The sequence below is a fragment of the Nuphar pumila genome, chromosome 12, assembly GCF_984573655.1.
Source record: "Nuphar pumila chromosome 12, dmNupPumi1.hap1.1, whole genome shotgun sequence".
Lineage (NCBI taxonomy): Eukaryota > Viridiplantae > Streptophyta > Magnoliopsida > Nymphaeales > Nymphaeaceae > Nuphar > Nuphar pumila.
In genome coordinates, this window is record NC_143260.1 from 14,200,442 (window position 1) to 14,222,149 (window position 21,708).

The window sequence follows — 21,708 nt, forward strand, 5'->3', positions numbered from 1 at the left end:
ATTTTGTAATTATTATGTTTGTTAAATTTTGTTTTTGGTATCTTTAAAATCTTTATTTTATAATCTAATTTAATTAAAAACATTATCTAATTATAGATGACCTTATCAATTAGAAAAGTATGGTTGCAGAGACTCATTTTTCTCAATGAGAGACTGAAATCTCTATAATCTATGAATAGAGGGTCTTACCCTAAAAAGGAGCGATAGAGAAATCCCTCTAGGTAGTATTGTATCATGTAGCCAAGAGGCATGCTCATGTATCTTCCATTCAATGTACTTTTCTAAACCTAGGGTGAATGCAAAAGCTTGAACCCAATTCTCTTTTGATAGTGATTCAAGTTAAAGTAAATTGATATAGCCTTGTGCCTTATTTTTTTTCTTTTTTAATTAACGTGGATTCGAGAGCTTTGGCTGATGAAAGATATGATTTCTCTTTCTCATTTTTTTTTCTCGATCTTATTATCAGTATATTATTTATTCAAATTCGTGTTTGAATTCTATACATATATTTGGGTCAGCTCATACCCGAAACCAAATAGCACTTGATATAGTCAGCTTGCAGAAGCCACAATTTTACAAATGTATATCTTATTTCAGTGATTTTTGATGCATTAAAAATCTTATTCAATTATTTAGATTATAACTTTTTAAGCAAAAAACAAATTCCTTTTTTATCATGTCTAAAATTGAATAACAATCAAATGTTTTCTGTTTTGGCATATTCTATTATTTATTTAAATAAGCTTAATCTTATTTATACATGTTGATTATTATTACAAAATTGTTTCTAGTTGCAAGTGTCTATTGTTTGAAATTTGATTTATTTATATGAGCTTAGATATTTCAATTGATTATTTATGATTACATATACTTATTTGAAATATTGATTTGATTATAAAGATTTTATTTGTATATTTAAATTGACATCTCATATGGATAATGTATAGAAGTATATAACTAATCTTGTTATTATGATTATTTTAAATAAATATATTTGTTTATCATAAAATAAAGTAATAAAATTCTATACTTAATTGCAAACATATATAGATATGTCATACTCGATTGATAATATTTCTTATAGTATTTAAATTTCATAAAATTTATAAGTTATATTTTAGATCTAAGCTTTCTAACAAAAACCTCACTGGTTCAAAACATGCAAGGTCAAAGCTGCATGTACTCTCTAAAGCATAGAAGACTTCAAGAGTTTTGCCAATCATGGCCATGCCAATGTGCAGTCGGTAGATGATGGAGTTTTTTCTTAGCACAAAAAAGATCAGAACATGAGACAAATAGTTGGTCACAATGATGCCGCCCATTTTAGTGTCCAGAGATCCTAACTGTCGTATCCATAAATTAAAGTAGGGATGGCAGTGGACCGGGGGAAAGCGGGGCCCCGCCCCGCCTCGCCCCGTTTGGACCGGGGATGAAGGGTATGAAACGGGGATGGAGGCGGGGATGAAGGTTAAAATCCATCCCCGTCCGGGGGTGGAGGCGGGGATGGACTGGCACGTTCCCCCGCCCCGCCCCATCCCCGCCCCGGCCCCGCCCCGGCCCATCCCCGCCCCGCCCCCGGCCCATCCCCGTCCCGGCCCCGCCCCATCCCCGCCCCCAACTCAGATGAACTGTTTACTAACCCTAACTCCCTTCCCTAATTTCCTAACCCTGGAGCCGGGCGACGTTACTGTGCACGTAGGACGCCGGGTTCTCGATAGCGTACCGGACTCCGGCCTGGGCGGCGAGGTGCATCACGTGGGTGAAGGCGACGAGGTCGAAGAGCTTGGCCAGGAGCCGGGCGTCGTTGATGTCGCCGGCGATCACGAAGACGCCGTGGTCGCCGAGGATTCGACGGCGGGCCTTCTTGAGCGAGGGGTCGTAGTAGTCGTTGAAGTTGTCGAGGCCGACGACACCGTCACCGCGCTTCCGGAGGGCGAGCGAGACGTGGGTGCCGACAAAGCCAGCGGCGCCGGTGACGAGCACGCTCATCCCGCGGGGTCGGGGACGGGGGCGGGGTCGGGACGGGGACGGGGCGGGGGCGGGGCGGGGACGGGGACGGGGACGGGGCGGGGACGGGGACGGGGACGGGGCGGGGGTGGAGGACATGAAACGGGGATGAAGGCGGGGGTGGAGGATAAAATCCATCCTCGCCGCGGAGGCGGGGCGGGGGTGGAGGATAAAATTTTGAGGCGGGGCGGGGGTGGAAACCTTGTCCCCCGCCCCGCCCCGCCCCACTGCCATCCCTAAATTAAAGCCCACACAACAAAGGATCTCTCCTACCTCATAACCATCTCGTCACATCACATGTTTTGACCTACACCATAAGTTTCTTGTTTCTACGTTATCTTGCTTCATTCAAACTTCCATATCCTTTTGCTTGCCTCAATGTCAGTGAAATTTCTTGGATATTGGGTTTGTTTATCACCCAAGAGGGACACTTATTTTATTTAAGTTGGCCCATATCCAATATTTTTATCGGATATCGGGTTTACCAAAAACTTTGAAAAGATTTGCTTTGTTTTCTTTCATAAATCTCCCAAGGAAACTTCCTAACCTAATTTTTAGCCTCATCTGTCCCCATCAAGTTTATCACATGAGAACTGGAACTTCAACTGAGAATGTATGGAAACCCCTAGGAATGACATGATGACTGTTGGTTTGCTATCGCTTTATTTGGAAGTGACGTTAGAGGTTTCTTCTTCATGTCAACAAATTGTGTATCCTTCCAAGAAATTCATGGCTTGTGTGAAGTTGCGTGCAACTAGGGGTGTCAACGGGTCAGGTTTGGTTCGGATCCAGGCGAAACCAGTCCCATACTTGACTTGGCATGCTGGTACCCGATCTGGACTTGGGTTCAATTGGATCTACAATAAGAGAAGCCATACCCAGATTCTATAAAGATTACACGAACGGGTATCCTTCCAAGAAATTCATGGCATGTGAAGTTGGGTGCAACTAGGGGGTGTCAACGGGTCAGGTTTGGTTCGGATCCAGGTGAAACCAGTCCCCTACTTGATTTGGCATGCTGGTACCCGATCAGGACTTGGGTTTAATTGGATCTATCATAAGGGAAACCATACCCAGATTCTATAAAGATTACATGAACGGGTATCCTTCCAAGAAATTCATGGCATGTGAAGTTGCGTGCAACTAGGGGGTGTCAACGGGTCAGGTTTGTTTTGGATCCAGGTGAAACCAGTCTCATACTTGATTTGGCATGCTGGTACCCGGATCTGAACTTGGGTTCAATTGGATCTACCATAAGAGAAACCATACCCAGATTCTATAATGATTACACGAACCAGACCCGGACTATACTCGATAAAATTATATTTTTTAACCTTTTTTACATTGAATATTTTTGGATCTTATTCAAAACTTGGGTCGGGCCTGGGTCTGGCATGAAATTTTACAAACCATACCCGACTTCATATACTAATCGGACCCTTCAGGTCTGATCTGGATTCTAATCGGACGTACCAAACCCTGACCCTAAAGGGTTTGGTATGGGTCAGGTCCGGGTCAAACCCGGCCCATTGACACCACGTGCAACCATGATGCACCAACAATATTAGACTGATCAGAAGTAGGGGTGTCAACGGGTCGGGTATTGTCTGATTAAGACTCACAAATTTTCAATGTAAAATTGATAAAAAATATTATTTTACTGGGTATTGTCTGGGTCTGGTTCATGTATTTCTTATCAGGTCCCAGTATGGTTTCTCTTATAGTAGACTCAATTAGACTGGAGTCGAGAACCAATATCATACCCAAAAATCTGGACCGAACCAAACCTGACCCGTTGACACACCTAATCAGAAGTCCCACTTACCTCCAACTTGGTTGAGGCTCTCAAGACGGGGACTCTAACAATGAGCCACACATAGGAGTGTGTCACATGGACTGCAGATACGGACACGATGTGGTTTTGAGATGCAAATATATGATTTTTATGAATTTGTAATAGATATATTATATAATACATTAATTAATAAAAAAATATAACAAAATTTTAAAAATATTAAACATTTTAAAAATGTAAAAAACATGTCATAGCACATCACGTGGACAGTCTTACGTGTTTTGTCTTTGTTTCTTAAACGCATTGCGTGTCAATGTGACATAGATATAGGGATGCCAACTGTTTGGATCTAACCTAATCCAAACCCGTTTAGTTGGTTGTGTTAAAGAAGATTTATGAAAGATTTGTGGGGCAGGTTATATGTCCCCCCCCCTACAGTGCATGTTTCGGGGTCCCTGCGCTCAGTTGGGTGTACGGGTGTGTCGTACATCCCGCAAGCGGGTGGTGTACGGTGCACCCATACACCCGACTGAGCGTCGCGCGGTGCTCAGTCGAGACCCCGAAACATGCACTGTAGCTACAGTGCATGTTTCAGAAAGAACACACAACACCCTCTCAGATTTGTTTGTCAAGCACAGTGAATCTGAAGAATCGTGGATTGTTCCAACGAGGCTCTAGAAGATGTGAAGATTGACTGTTGGTTCCAAAGTGATAAAAGTTGAAAAGCGGTGGTTTGTGGTCGGCTACCAACGGGGCCTCTGCTTGTCTGGTACCAGCAGCTACTGCACGTCAAATATATATATATATATATATATATATATATATATATATATATATATATATATATATATATATATATATATATATATATATATATCAATGGTTTTTTAAAATTTTTTAAAATTAAACCATTTTTTATGATATGTTCGTTGTAACAAAATAGTCATGATATATTTAATATATCTCAATTTAGTCGTTGTTTTTAACTTTTGCTAAAACAATATGAATCAAAGGCCGATCCTTGTTAAATAAAATATATAAATCACATCTGAAGTGTCAGATTGAGTCGAAATAAGTCGTACATGAGTTTTGACTCATTAATACCGTATAGATGTGCGTATGTGCATATATAACCGAACCATAATATATATATATATATATTGATTAATGGGTAGGTGCTTGATGAACACACTTGATGGGTTTTTCAGTTTTTTCAGTGATTTTTACGCGATTCCGGCCCTATAAATATGTTGGGCATGGTCGATTTACTAAGCATCCATACATGGATCATGTGTTTTTGATGAAAAAAATGATGTTGGGAGCCTAAAAATTTTACAAAGATTTTAGACCGTTGGTTTTTTAAACCTTATAAAAACCCACTCATGTGTCAGAATCAAACACTTCAAGAGCTTATCCCTATAAAATCAAGTACATAGATTACATATCTAGATCACAATTTAAAAAAAAAAACTGAAAAACTTATCAAACACATTCACCAAGCACCTACTCACCTCTATTTATATATTGAGAGAGAGAGAGGGAGGTGGTATCTGCCTGTGACCAGCTTACTGGGTTTTGGAAGGGTTTTATTTTTCTATTTTGTTCTAAAATCTGACCATACGGATGTGATCCACATGCTTCATTTTATAGGAGTTGACTCTTGGATTATCTCATTCTAACAAGCAAGTAGGTTTTTATAAGATTTAAAAATCTTTGGTATATAATTTTCAAAAATATTCAATGATTAATGTATCATTTCCTAGCAAATCAACTATGTCGAACACACCTGCAGGGTCAGATTTGTGAAAAATAACCTGGCGAAAGGCAACTAACATTATATATATATACATATCATAACTACTGTGTAAACCATGATTCTCACACTACAAGAAAAATGCCAATTTGCGATTGACGCTATCCATCGCAAATTCCGTCGCTAATGTGTTTAGTGATGGATTAGCGATGAATAGCATCCATCGCATAATTCATCGCTAAATTGCAACAAAATTTATCTGTCGACAATCTGTCACTATTTAGCGATAGATTAGCGATAGAAATAATCCATCGCTAAATAGTGACGGACTGTCGACAGATTATATCCGGATAAACTTCGTCGCTAACTTTTCGTCGGCACGTTAGCGATGGATCAAAGTCCGTCGCAAACCATCGTCTGAATGAAATTGACGACGGCTTGGCGACGGAAATAATCTGTCGCTAATTTTAAAAAAAATTAAAAAAAAAATTATTTGAATTATGAAACTCGAGAAAAATGTCTCGTAATACAATTCATATAACCTGCTTATAAAAAACAAAATACATATTCAGGTGAAACAAAATTAATGAGACAAATAACGGTTCATGAAAATTACAACCTTTTGCCTGTCATGAAAATTAACCTCTTTAGTATCATGACTCTAAATACAAGCTAATGCTTTTAAGGCATACCTCTCTAACAGATTCCTGATCCAAACAAATGAATTTTTAAATTGCTGAACAGTAGATAAACGAGGCACCAATTGAATCATCAAATATAACAAGTCGAATAATAGCAGTAGCTTCCTTCATAAAAGCCTGCGCAGAACAATGTCAAGCAATCTATTGCAGGTATGTAAAACTAATCATGGAAACACTTCCGTCCTCATATGAAAATGATGCAAAAGTTTTTATTAAATTTTAAAGAAATGTAAGATGATATCCCAGTTCCTACATGACAGATTAGCAAAATCTACTCCTGCATAAATAGAAATTCTAAAAATATCCTAAGATCTTCATGCTGGAGTGAAAAGTAAAATATCCTAAGATCTTCGAGCCCGTGTGAAAGTGTCATTCATACAGAATTCTAACGAACTAGTGACCACTTCAAGTACCTAGTCAAACCTAACTGTTCAACTCAATGGAAACACCTTCTGGTCGAGGTCACTATTTTCAGAATATCACCACAAGCAACGAAAGTCTAACCTGCCCATATGTAGGCAGATCCATCTGTTGAGCCACAAAGTAGGTGAGCTCCATCAGTGCTAATGGCAGACTGCAGTTGTATGATAGAAGGTTTAGAGTGAAGAATTTAGGAAACCGTTAATCTTATTCATGGAATTCAGCTGGCTAAAACTTACCTTTACATAAAAGGAATCTATCAGATGGCCTGAAAAACTTTTTAAGGGTCCCTTATCAGGTTGAAGCACGTTATATAGGTAAAACCTGTTACAAATGAATAACAACCATTAGCATTAAAATGGCATTTGACTATGAGGGGGTTGCCTGAACGTCAAGTAGGCAGCACATGATACAAAACAAGACAAAAAAGACTAACACAAAAGGAATAAGAAAAACTCAATTTTGGCAACGATGGCAACAGGCAAGATAGGCAATCCCTTGGAATGCCCTTTCCAATTGCCACCTATGTCCAGAAGACCCAGGTGAAGCAACAAAAGGCAATGTGATTGGCTTTGTTCTTACTCAAATCTATAAGCTACTTCTCATAACATGTTAAAGGATGCCACCACGTAAACTGTGAGAAGGAAATCCAAAACAAGTCTAAGTTCATTGTTGGAGCTAATAAAATTGTTAAGTATTCACATTCTTGCGTTGGCAAAAATAAACAGTGTAAGTTCATTGTTGGAGCTCATTTTGTTATAAACTATAAAAATAAAAAGATACGATTGTGGACAACCACAACAAAATAGAACTGGAAAATATAACAGCAATATACACTCCAGAAAATGTTTGCATTGATATATTCAAGCTAGGAAGAGTTAGAAAAGTAAAAATTGCCTTCAGGGAGGATCTTAGACAATTCATTCTTGAACATTTAGCAAATGATGAAATCAATCAGAGTTGGTCATACTGACTTAATACAAGTAGCATGTTTTTTTTCCAAATGCAAATCTCATACAATGGTAAGTTCCAAAATCAGTAGGGTATAATTCAGGACCCAGACTATGAAGTTCAATAGCCTATATAGACTTTGCTCAAGATATGGTATTTCACATGCAACAGAAATCTTCCATCACTGACTCTCTAGAGGACCAGTGGGTACACTTAATTAGATTCTTCATTTTACCAATATATAGAACCAACTGAATGGTTCTCCAAAAATTGGCAATTAAACTCACCAGGAGAAAAAAAATAAAAGATATAACATGCCAAGTGATATTTTTCTCTTCAGTACTGCAACGACAAGGACAAATGATTAGGATAATCAACAAATGAAAAATAAACAAAAGAAAAGTGGTCCAGGGGACCAGGGACGTGATACAACCTTACAACTTTACATGATAAGTTACAAGATGCCAAGCACACATAGACACATGCACTTGTATACACACAAAAATTGCGAAAGAAAGGAAGGGTAAAAAGGCATTTCTCCCTACCCAACAATCAATACATGAATAACCATTAATCAAAGAGAAAAAAGAAAAACAGATTAAAAAAAACTTATGCATACACAGGTATACCTTTACAAACAGGAAAGTGTGCAAAGAAAACCTGGAGGAGCAATGTTATCTTCAATGAGAAAATTATTTTTAAGGAAGCATTTCATTTTAGAACCGGAAAAAGTTGTCTCCACTAAGTAGGTCATACCATGGTTGCTAGTTGAGGAAGCGGGAGCGAGAAGCGATACGGGAAGCAGGAGCGAGAAGCAAGGCACTTTCAAAATTTTAGGAAGCGGGAAGTGTGGGACCACTTAGGAGCGAGTCAGGAATCGTCTTGGAAGTGACCTAAAAAGCGAACCGGAAGTGACCTAGGAAGCGAGGGGGAAGCAAAAAAAAAATAAAATAAAATAAAAATTACAAAAAATTTGAAAAAAATGGGAAGCGTGACGGGAAGCACACTTCCCATTTAAAAGTGGCGCTTCTTCGCACACTTCAGAAGCGCGACGTTTTGCGCTTCGGGGAAGCGCGCTTCCCCTTTTACCTAGGCGCTTCCAGTAACTCTGGGTCATACACACAACACTTAAAACACTTTACATGAAAAAATTAACATTCATAACCCCCCATACATTGATCAGCAGGCTGATCAGGGTTGATGGCCTTAAAAAGTTGAAACACAATGCAATGAACAACACGAAAAAATCTAATCAGACAAAAAGCTAAATCAGAGTTGTGAAACTGAAATATTTTCTGCCTTACCCATGACAAAAGGAAATATCTATACTTTGACGCTGACATGGGCCATTAGAACAAGAATCATGTATTGAACAAGGATGCCATGTAGAAGCTTACCAAGAGGAAGGAGAAGAAAATGAAGGTAAAAACAACCTCGTTGATGTAACCCTTATCTGGCCCAAGCTACTGATTACATGCCAAATTAACTCAATCATCATCCAAATATACTAACTAAAGATCAATCTAATAAGAAGGGACAGTTCACATACCGGAAGAACCATAAACCCAACATCTTGAAGTATTAAACCATGACGATGCAAATAGTGAACTCCCCGAGCAGCCAATCCATGAAGATACTGCATATGAAAAACACATCGTAAGCAGAAATTCTCAAACAACAAACAACAAACAACAAAATAAACATGCAAAACACCACCAGCCTACCTAAAGAGCAAGAAACACAAAAAAAAAGTCAAATGCAAGAACTTGCAAGCAAGATCGTGACTAGGAACCACAATGACAGGACCAAACAAAAAGACCTTCATTTTCATTATGTTTAGTCCTTTTCCTTTAATTCTTTTGCTTTCGCAGCGGTTCTCAAAGAGGTTGGGAATAAAAAACAGGCTACAACAATAATGACATGTATACCAGAAGAAAAATCCAACAGAACTGAACTATGCAATCATCTACGAACAAAAACACGCACAATACAACAACTTTTTCTTCTAATTTACCAAAGCAAGTAATTGAATTCTGATAGCATAAGCCCAGCAAGTAACTGAACTATGCCAAGTGATATTTTTCTTGATTAGGGCTTTGCCTTACTCCTCCGCGAACGAGGAGGGGTTGTCGTTGTCACTGTCGCCATCGCCGTCGTCAGAGATGATGCGGACGATGATAGAGTCGACCTGGGGGAGGAGGGAGGTGAAGCGCCTTAAGCGTAATGAGAGAGAGAGGGAGGGAGAATTTAGGGCCCTAATTTGGTAGCTTTAATAAAAAAATTAGCGAAGGAAATATTCTATCGCAAATCTGTCGCTAATTAGTGATAGATTTGTGATGGAATATTTCCCTCGCTAAGCTTCTATAGTTTTTGCGACGAAATTTTTTTGTCGTCAATCTGTCGCTAATTAGCGACGGATTTGGGACGAAATTTGTTCCATCGCTAATTTCAAAAATATTTCAAAGATTGGTGACAGATAATTTTCTCTCGCTAATTTGGGGCAGAAAAAATCCGTCGCAAATGTCCGTCGCTAATCAGGGTTTTTCTTGTAGTGTCATAGATTTTATGTTATTACTTTTCTCTTAAATCTAACAATACAGATGTGATATAATGCTTGGTTATCGTGTAAACCACGATTATCATAGATTTTTTGTTCTCTTCTCTTAAATCTAACCATACGGATGTGATCTACATGCTTAGTTTTATAAGGACCAACTCTTGAATCAGTTGACTATGATGCATAAACAAGATTTTTTAATACTGGAGTGTTTGGTAGGAGTTGTCAGTGAACCTCCCTATGGTGGGACGTTGCATGTTCAAAACCCCATGGCACTGGTGGGGGTCAGCTTGTAATAACTATAATTTTTAAATATCAAATAAACTCTTTATATGAAATTGAACCCTATGGATCTTGAATTGGATTTGGGCATGATCCGAAGTGCAAAAGTTTGATCCAAATAATATTTAGATCTAGAGTTTTTACGAGGATAGTGATCCAAACCTACATCCAAAAATAAAATAGATCTTTTAATGAATCTGAATATTATCCAAATAAATATTTTTAACGGATCTAAATATTTATTTGGATTCATACTTTATGGACATACCTATAAATATTTAAATTATCTAATGGCAAAATAATAATTTCATGACCCAAGGGCATCAAGTTATTAATAAAATTGACTATGAGTAAAATGGTAAATTTTTAGATACTTAATATGAAATACTAAACAATATAAGATTAACTTTTGAAATATGTATAAATAAATAATAAAAAAATATCAAGCATTGACCAATGCCTAACAATCTCCCTAGAACCACCTCACTTGGGGGTGCCCCCCTTTGGCCTATAAATACCCCCATGGGGTGGTCTCTCTCACTAAAACTCGCCCCTCCCTCAAAGGTTCTCTTTTTGTCTCCCTAGACCCTCTCTCTCTCTCTCTCTTGTTTAGTTAGTCCAACCCTCTTCTCTTTCATATTCCTCCTTCTATTTCGACCTCAGAACCCTGCATGCCTAGCTAGGGTACATGCTAACCCTTAAAAATTTGATCGTTTGCGGTTTGATAGCGAAAACCTTAATTTTTTGAAGGTAGATTTGAGACCCTACCACAAAGGCACTGCCAAAATCTTCTCTCACTGTCGGAGGCTTTGAGAATGCTCAGTGGAAGCACTACCAAAACCATCAAGTTCAAAGGCGGAGTTAAGAACGCATTGCGGAAGCGCTGCTTAAATTTTCACTCCCAAAACAACTAAACAAGGTATATACTCGTAGAACTCATTTGGGCTCTCGTATGGATTTATAGGATCTCCTAGCTCTCTTTTGAACCCTTAAGATTTTTTTTATGGATTGAAATATGGTGACTATGTCAAAAATTCCATCCATTTATACTCCTATATAGGGGAGGTTCTCTAAAAAAATTTAGAATAATTCTTGGATTTTTCATACTAAAATAGGAGAATTTTTATAATAATTTTTTAATACCACAATTTGAGATAGGGTAAGTAATACCTAGGATGCAAGATAGATTAAGTAATTTTGTCTTATTTGAATTTGAAGGACTCAATTTGATTTAAAAGAAACTACTACTATTATTAGAAAATTTTAACTATGTGTTATCTATTTAAGAATTTAATTTGATATATCGTGGAGGATGTGAAATAAAATTCTAGGCCCTGAGGTTTTGACACTATTTTTCTTAAGATAATTAAAAACATCAGACACTCTTATTTACTGGGATTACAGGTTCAGAGCCCTAATTTAGTTAAATAATTTATGAGACTTGTATGTTATATGTATGCTAAGATCAGCATACGTGTGTAAGATTGTAGTTGAGCCATGAGTGCCAACCTAGGATTCTGAAATTTTTCAGAGATCTATTCGTCATTGAATGTATGTCTCATATTGATAATTCATATTATTTGGGTTTAATTATAATTATAGTAAATATCATAATTGCATATTGATGCATTTTTAATAGCATGAAAAGTGTTATGGGTGTTGACCCAAAATTGCAACTATTGTGAATCTTTTTCATAATGTATTTATTTTAAAAATGGCATGCATTGGGAATGTGATCTTAAAAGGATAAGAAAAATTGCATAAATGATTTGGAGCTCGTTACATGTGAAAGATTGTGGATGAGAGAATTGGTCAAATGTGAACCAGCATCAACACCAATCCCATGAAATTTTTAGTAGTCTCTATAAGAGATAATTTTCAATATCAAGTAGTCTGGGCACTTAAAGGTTAAAACAAACCTTTGTCCCTCAACCCTGGTTAGTTGATAGAGCTGGACAGAAAACCATGAACCTACAACGTCCCACCATAAGGAAACGTGCACTGACAGCTCCTACCATCCACGCTGAGCCCCCTTTGGTATGGTGAAACATGCCTATAAAGAACTCTGAGCCCACTACAACAAATCTTATACTTGGAATTTTCTTGACATGGAGAATGTCATTATTTCTTCAAATTTTAGCATTAAAAAGCATCATGGAAGAAACTTATTAAATATATACGTAAAAATTAAAACATAAAAATACTTAAATATGTAAAACAAAAAGCGCATACTGACATTGAAACATGTTAAAATCACGATATATATTGATAAAGACAATTTATGAGTTTATTGTCATTATATCGTTAATTTCACTTTTTATGAACGTATGGTTGATAAAATCACGTAAATTTGATATATAGGTGATATTTGTGATAAAACTGGGTAAGTTAACTTGGTGATATTTGTGAAAAATCAGCCTAGTCAGCTGAATCTGAGTTGGTTGACGTGTGCGGGAAGCTTTCCTTCCTTGGTCCAAATTCTAAAATCAATATTTGAATTGGATGCAATTATGTGGATATGGATCTGACAGGGATCTTGATTAATCACCAACCCAGTAAAATAGGTGGCCTAGTGTAGTTTAGGTGGCATTCTTGTTTTCACATGTGAGGACGAAAATGCTTGTGGCTGAGTTTGATCCATCTCAGCTCCAAGTTGGTGCCCCTTAATAATCTGAAAAAAAAGACAAGTGGTTCATGGCACCGAAAAGATTTTCTGATCCATGTATCTTTGGAAGCACAAATTGGAAGAGTAACTTCAAGTCAACTAGTCCCTCTCAAAACCAACAGGAGCTCCGCATGGTTGGTAGGAGCTGTCAGTGCAGTCCTTGTGGTGAGGGTGTTGCAGGTTCAAACCCCAGTGGTACGTTCAATAATAACTGGTGGGAGTCTAACCCTGGCTTGCCTTTCAAAAAAAAAAACTAGTCCCTCTCAGAATAGGTGTAGAGTAAGTAGGCTTATCAACAGGTCAGACCTGCTCTGGATCTGATACGTCCATCCGGATCCGAATCTGACTTTGAGGTGTCAAGTCTACGTCTGGATTTGACCTGAGGACTATATTTGAGTCTGGATATATTACATGTACCAAACCCATTATTTTTTTTTTCTGAAAAAGTGCAGATCTTAATTGGAACTCAGTTCAGACCTAGTTTTGGTATGAAATTTTACAAACCAAACCTGATCCATATATTATTTGGTTCCTGAAGTCCAATCCAACTAGCTAATGTCACCTTCAATGGTTTCAACCCGGGCACTATAGGACCCAATTGAGGTTGTGATCTTGTCGAACCTGATCCATTGAGAGTTCTAGAAAGGAAGCACTAACCAAGAAAAGAGTCCGTTCCAAACGGATAGAAGACCCCAATTTTTTTATCCATACTTATCGTGGGCCGGGTCGGATCGGTTGTGACCTCAGATCCATTTTAACTCATCCATGTGCGACGCCTGCCATGATCGGAATGCCTGCAATGTGGACTGCACACTCACCACAAATAACGCGCACAAAAATCTAAGCGTCCAACTACGTCCAACCACGTGTAACTCAGAGAAAAAGAAGGATGAGAGAAATCAATCAAGTTGCTCCACGCAGTTATCAGCCGTCGGATGGCGTTGCACGACCAATCTAAACCGTTGCTTCACTTGTGGACGATATTCCCTCGAGAATCTCCACCCCCACATAAATCTCTCTCACGGTGTCCGTGCGCCCGATCCCTTCTCTTCTCTCCATCCTTGAAACATCTCGCCGGAATCATACCACAGACTGCAGAGAGGAACTGTTACTCGCTCCACGTCTCTTTCTCTCTTTGTCATCTCTCTCTTTCTCTAGAGGTATGTTTCATCTTTTTCTTCATCGTCTTCTTTCTCTTCAAGTAGAATTCACTTTACTTTATGGTTAAAACAGAATCATGTTCTTTATGTATAATTAAAACGCCTACATATACAGTAAATCAAAATGCACCATAGTTACATAATCACCCTTGTCATGGATTATAAGCAGTTTGGCATGGGAGTTTTCACTGTATCTGGCTCGGCTTCTCGTGGTCCTCTAGGCTTCGATCCGAGATTCAAGAAGCATAATTGTTATTCTCTGAGAAGGCCACTGGTTGTAGCTTTCAAATCAGATCAACAGGTTGCCCAGAAGTCCAAGAGTTCAGCATTATCAACCGCGCCAGAGCACCTGCCCCTGGCTGTTGAGACCATTAATCACCAACCCAAGAAAAGAAGAAAGGCAAAGCCCAGGAAGACGGCAAACGCGGCAGCACTCGACGTGATCGAGATCGATTACAATGAAGCCGCGGCCGCTCTCGAAAACATATACAAGCTGAGCCCAACCCATGTGTCGGATTTGGAGTCGGAAGTCGCCGGCGACCGGAAACAGCAGAAGCCGAGGAAGATGGATGAAGGGAATGCTGATCTTGTGGGTGATGCCATTGGGGTGGTAACGAGTGGGAAGAGGAGGAACAAGCGGTTGAGTTTAGAGAACAGGATTGCTTTGAAGAAGGTAAAGAAAGATGAGACCAATGGTTCCAAACTGCAAGAGAAGAGGGCACAAGATACAGGGGATGTTGATAGCCTGCTGAGGGAGCATTCGGTTTCTACTGATTTGGTTAGCATGGATTGGAAGAAGATGAAGATCCCACCTGTCCTTCCTTCTTCTGAGCATGCCTGGTTGTTCAAACTGATGCAGCCAATGAAGGTGAGGCCCAGATTTCTACTTTGAAGGCTATGCAGGAAAACTCTGTTTTTTTCTTCGTTTTCTCTTTTTTCTTCTTTCTTGGATGTTTATTTAAGTGTTTTGTCTTTATGGTTTCATGCTATTCTTCAGGTAAAGGAAAACTTGGAGAGGGATCTTCTAAGAGAACCAACTGATGCTGAACTTGCATCGGCCACCAAAATGAGTGTGGCTGAACTTAGGAGACAAGTGCAAGTGGGTAAAGCTGCAAGAAATAAGCTGATCAAGGTCCGTGTGTGTGTGTGTGTGTGTGTGTGTGTGTGTGTGTGTGTGTGTGTGTGCTATCATGCATATGCTTATGCTTATGTGTACGTGATTTGAATATCAGATGTAGAAAGCAGCATGGCATCATCATTACCAAATAATTGGATAATCATAGTGGGGAAAATTCTTTGTACACACTACGCACTTATTTGAATCAGATACATGCTTGGTACTTTGGGTCATTTTGATTGCCAAATATCATGGTCAAGATTTCTTTAAGTTTGGAAACTTTATGATTGCGAAACTACTGGCATTTTTGCAACTAGTAGCCAAGGACTGTATAATTCTAGCAGGATTTTCTCTCACGGTAATGTTTCTGATGACCTGTTACAGCACAATCTTCGGCTGGTTCTGTTTGTGATAAACAAGTATTATCAAGAAATTGCTAGTGGGACCAAATTCCAGGATCTCTGTCAAGCTGGGGCTAAAGGTTTGATCATGGCTGTCGACCGATTTGAACCGAAGCGTGGCTTCCGTCTCTCCACGTATGGCCTCTTCTGGATCCGTCATGCAATAATGCGATCATTGACCCTCTCAAGTTTCACTCGTGTTTCATTTGGCTTAGAATCTGTAAGTTTTATTCTTCTCTTGTTCCTCTGCTTCACTCAATTAAGGAATACTCCCAATGCTATAGGAGGGCCCTGTTCTTTTTAACCAGCCCTACACTTGCATATAAACCAAATAATATGTATTTAAACCAAGAAAAGACTTTCAAATGGAAACAGCAAATTATTATGCAGTTTATAGTATAATTTCAGCATGTATTATTGAATACTTAAAAAGATAGCATTTCAGATAGCTAAATTTCTGCAGTGAGAATACTTGACAGATAATCAACCATTATTAAGCAGTGTCGAACAGAGACTTAGATTCCACATGGCATGGTCAGGAATGATATGATGACAATGTCGTTGTCCTTTTCCTGTTCAACTTATTTGCATATAGCCACTGTTCATGGTTTTGAGTTGTTTTGGGTCCTTGACCAACAATTGGGCTACCTAGCTCCATGAATTAGTAATGATCTGCATTTTGAATGATGGTATTTGCAACCTGAACTTGTGCCTATGTTGGGACCAGTGGTCTCATAAACTCCCATTTGTTTGGTTCCATACACATGAATGCTTGTTCATTTTGACATGATGGTTATCTATGAGCCCATCTCCTGTTTTTTCTCTGATAGTGGTCTTGTAAACTTTCGAATATTGAATTTTATGAGGTTCTAGTGATCATATAAAACCTCATTTATTAACCTACTGGCATAACCAATAGGCTTTTGGTTCCACTGGGAAACAATGCAACAGAATTTCTGCTCTCTGTACTCTCCATTGAGGAGACAGACCATGTTGAGACCCTAGTGATTGATAAGACCAGTAGGTTTAGTATTGATCAATCATATGAAAGTGATTAAAAATCAATTTGTTATAGGTCCCTAAGTTATTGGAAATCAGCAGTTTCATAGGAAAATCTTGAATGTACTTGATCAATAAAATAAACCAATTGAAGTTCAAAGTTCTGTGTATCACACAATTGTTTTTTCTAACTCTTGAATGATGAAACTGGAAAAATGTGTCTAATTGTATAATGTGTTTAGTAGCATCTGGGTTTAAGGGGGGAGAAATGACATCCAGGGAACAAAAGGCTGACTGTGAGATCCTTCTGCAGGTAAGACTAGAGATACAAAGAGCGAAATTGGAACTACTGTTAGAGTTGGAAAGGATGCCAACCGAAGAAGAAGTCATAGAAAAGGTGGGGATTTCAAGTGAAAGGTATCACGACGTTATGAGGGCATCAAAACAGGTTCTCTCTTTGAATGCAAAACACTCCGTCACACAAGAAGAGTTGGTGAAGGGGGTAAGAGATGTGGAAGGGGTTGGTCTTGACAGGCGTAGGTCACCTGCCCTTCTGCGGCTTGCTCTTGATGATGTGGTAATTCCTTCTTCCTTTTGCAAGAAATTCTTTTACCCAGAGATATTATCTGGTGAAAGGTTAAAAGCTGCATTTCTCATGTACGAACTTCTTTTCTTGTCTTCTGAATATCAAATTTTTCATACTCCAATAATAGGGTCACCATATAAAGCACTTTACTTTTCATTTTATTTTCATGGGAAAAAGGTTCATGTACTGTTTCATGTGTGCATGTGCATGCATACTGGCCCATGATGTGTGATGTATTTGTTTTACAAACATTTATTCCAAGCCACTAACCCTAAGGTCAATTGAGATTGATCCAGCCCCTCTACAGTCAAGTGGGACTCCATCCAGACTGATCTAAGAGAATCCTCCTATCAGCGACTGTGGACCATAAAGTTCTGATGTGTAAATTAAGATAATGCATAAGGCATACATCTCTCCTTATTTTTATAACCAAGAAGTATGGCTTCATTAAATAATTAAGTTTATTATCTGCATTGCAATGCTGATTAGTGATTACTAATACTGGTTTAGAGATCTTAATCAAACAAATCTTGCAATAACTAGTTGACCTAAAATAGTTTCTGTCCAGAAGGTGGGACATAGACTTGGTGACCAACAAGTCCTGTTGTTGGTTTGATTTTGTGGAAACTCTATTAACTAAAAGATACTTGCATGAGTTCCTATTACTCAAGCCAGTCATATGTGAAGTCTCGCAGAGCTGAGCCTGGAATGATCAATTCACTAAGAATCTTTTGCACTCAACTAGGCTCTAGGTTGGGTGTTCCATATTAACTTTTGTTTAGACCTTTTTGAGACTTCATTATGGGGCACAGAAATACACTGATCAGTCATTCTAATCACTGTGAACCCGAATAGGAAAAAGGAAAAAGTAAGAGCTTGATGATAGTATTAAAATTGTCAAAGGCCTATACCTACTCTGGTGGGGCTTTATCAAGTTCACTGTCAACTATGTTCTAAGGCATGTTGGGTGCAGTCACAAAATCTAATTCTAGTATCATTGACTTCTTTCCTCAGAACGGCCAATCTCATTTGAAACCTTGGATTTGGCATATTGTAATTTCACTCTTTCCCAGTGGAAGGTGAAAAATTATTTTTTTGAAGCATGTCTTTAACATGTTAATTTGGTTTCTCCTGCAGCTAGACTCATTGAAGCCAAAAGAGGGTTTGGTGATAAGACAAAGATATGGTCTTGATGGCAAGGGGGACAGGACCTTGGGAGAGATTGCTGGAAATCTGAACATTTCGAGAGAGATGGTTCGGAAGCATGAAGTGAAGGCACTCATGAAACTGAAGCATCCAGCTCGAGTTGATTACCTTCGCCGATACATCATATAACCAACAGCTACAGCAATGACAACATGAGTTTTGCATGAATGATTCTTCTTTTCATCTTCTTCACCAACATCATAGTCATCATCATTTTAACATTATGACATGCCGCACCACAAAAAAGGAAAAGCCTTATGTCATGTCATGATATTTGTAAATATGAATTTATACTAGGCATAGAGTCAGAATGAAAGCCTTTCTCTTGTATAACTCATGTTTCTTCTTTTAGGTTTAAAAGATTTCTAAAAATTGTATCATGTATCATATGTAATCATTGTCAATTTTCCTCAATTCATATGTATGATATGTGAGTTTTATAGTTCTTTTCTGAGCTAAATTCATATCTTTGTACTTCAGTTCTATGAATTGTGTTGGTTCTTTTCCGGTTTGGTTGGATAATGAGAAGGGTTGACATTGTTGAGTAAAGTCTCGTTCTTTATTTACTCTTTTTCCATATTTCTCTCATTTGCACATTTTTTATTTGTTTATGAATATACTTGAGCAATGTTCATAGATATATTTGGTATTTTGAATTTTATGTATTAGAATTGTCGACAAAGAAGAAGTCAAAGTCTTTCTTTTTTATTAATTTATGGACCTACCCTTATTTTAAATACCTAGAAATGTTGAGAAAATCATAGTCTAATTCATGGTAGTATAATTTACAATCTTTATAAAACCAAAATATGACAGGAAGGAGTAATGCTGGAAACTGTTTCAACTACATGGGCAATATCATTATTACAAGGGAACTGATGTTTGATTTTCTTTGAAAATATTTAAAAAATACATCCTCTAGTGTGCAAGAAAGCACAGATGCACACATACACACGTGCATGGCACAGACATGCACTTGCAGCATTGTGCATTCAACTAATGAAAATAGTTATTTTACTAGGAAGTATCTATCTAAACGCATAATCAAGTTTATCGACGTGGCTTGTCGCTCAAACTTCTTCATTTAGCAAATCATAAATTTGATCACCTAATATCCAAAAATTAATTGATAGGCCACATATCCAACTTAAATGAAAACTTTTAATTAATGCTCCTTTCACGTTCCGATTTCTGATGTTTCACCAAGCATAATCCAATCAGCCCAAATTCTTCAGTTCTATACATTCCAGAATTATAGTGGAAGCTTGTTTCTTCTCATTTCAAAGTTATTGCGTATTTCTTCACAAATGAGGTATAGTGGAATTCCCCTTCAGTCCCCTCAGCTCAAAAGAAATTTTTCATAATTCACGATGTTACAATGATATACACAGCATGTGTGCACTCATACATGCACATGCATGATATAAGGCTACTCTCAATTAAAAAGGTGTCATTAAATACAATAAAAAACTATAGGATGCCACTTATGGGCTTTACCAACACACAAAAGTATACACAACCAAAGACCACTCGTGGGTAAAGAAACAAACACAAAACCCACTAGTGGGCAAGAGTGAACATAAAAAATATAAAATCTTTTTTCAAATAAGTGCTTGAGACAAGCATAAATACAGGAGAGCATTCATCCTTTTTTTTTTTTTTTTATGGGTTAGGCATACCCCTACCAGTTATACAACTATACCATTGGGTTTTGAACCTACAATGCCCCCAACACAAAGTGACATGCACTAGCTGCGCTAAAAATATAACAGATAGGAACACTCCCAAGACTTTCTTATCAAGAGCATTAATAATGCCTTTGACGAAAAGAGGAAAAAAGGTACAAAATACCTAAAGTGTCCTTAACGAGCACAACTATTTATAAAAAGTAAAAAAACTAAAATGCCCCTAATGGGTATATATATATATATATATATATATATATATATATATATAGAGAGAGAGAGAGAGAGAGAGAGAGAGAGAGAGAGAGCGGTAGCTGCGCAACCCTTACATGTGTAGCTACCTGTGCTGACCGTCATCATAGGGCTTGATGGACGGCTAGCACAAAATACTCTAAAAAAAAAATGCTTTTAGCACTTTTAGGAGTGGTTCTTTACCATTGCTAAAGGTCCCAATGGAAATTGGGGCCTTTCGGCGGTCAAAAAACTGTCACTGAAGGTCCCAGTTTCCGCTATGGCCTTTAGTGATAGTTTTTTCGTATTTTGCCCCTTTTTTGCATTTTTTTGTGGTCATCCATCACGCCATGTGATGGATGGCCAACGTAGTTGCACAGGCAGCTGCGCACCTACCACTCTCTCTCTCTCTCTCTCTCTCTCTCTCTCTCTCTCTCTATATATATATATATATATATATATATATATATATATATATATATATATATATATACTTTAATACTCCATGCATCGCGTTTGGGCGAGTTGGAAGAAGACATGATGAAAACTTGAGTCTTGTTGCCATAACCCAGCTCACGCCAAGTTTGAACCAAGCCTGTAGTGCAAAATGTCAAATTTAGCTTATTTTTATATTTTTAGAATTTATTTAAATTATATTGGTTATCATTTTGTTTGAAAATAGGTTTTGATTATTTAGATTTTTTGTAATTTTATTTTTTTCTAGGATTAACTTTTATGGCCCGTTAGGATCCGTTTGGGCCATTGGCAGGTGTATATGGGATTTTAGGGTAGTTTTTTTTATTTTTTATTTTTTACACTTTTTTATTTGTATTTTTATGTTTTTCTTGTAATTGGCTATGCTAGATCCCCTTTGGGCGGGTTTGGGTCCAGCTAGGTCCGTTTTGGAGCTCCTAGTTGTTGGACCCAAGGACCTGCCCCATTGGGCCCTCTTAGGCGGCGACGTTAAACCCCAAGGGAGGGCGACAACATCTCTCTTCTCTCCCTTGCAGATAAAACCCCACAATGTGAAAAGGGTTCCTCACGTTTTGCTGAAACTTTGAATACCCCCCTTGTAATTCGATCCTTGAGAAGACATTGGAGGATAAACCCTTTCTCCCTCTCTTGATTGGTGACCTCGTGTGGAAGTTGCCCTACATGGAGCTGTCATTTGAGAAGGTGGATGGCTGCATGA

General features: G+C 38.2%; 1 protein-coding gene across 1 annotated transcript; it reads left to right on the plus strand.

Annotated features, from left to right (window-relative positions):
• The first annotated feature begins 14,177 nt into the window (after positions 1–14,177).
• Positions 14,178–19,060, plus strand: LOC149820069 (RNA polymerase sigma factor sigE, chloroplastic/mitochondrial-like). Its single transcript, XM_089982024.1, has 6 exons — positions 14,178–14,291; positions 14,461–15,159; positions 15,289–15,423; positions 15,793–16,029; positions 17,122–17,385; positions 18,532–19,060. Exons 2-6 carry the CDS (start codon positions 14,467–14,469, stop codon positions 18,727–18,729), a joined length of 1,527 nt encoding a protein of 508 aa, XP_089838150.1. The 5' UTR covers positions 14,178–14,291; positions 14,461–14,466; the 3' UTR covers positions 18,730–19,060.
• The last annotated feature ends 2,648 nt before the right edge of the window (positions 19,061–21,708 follow it).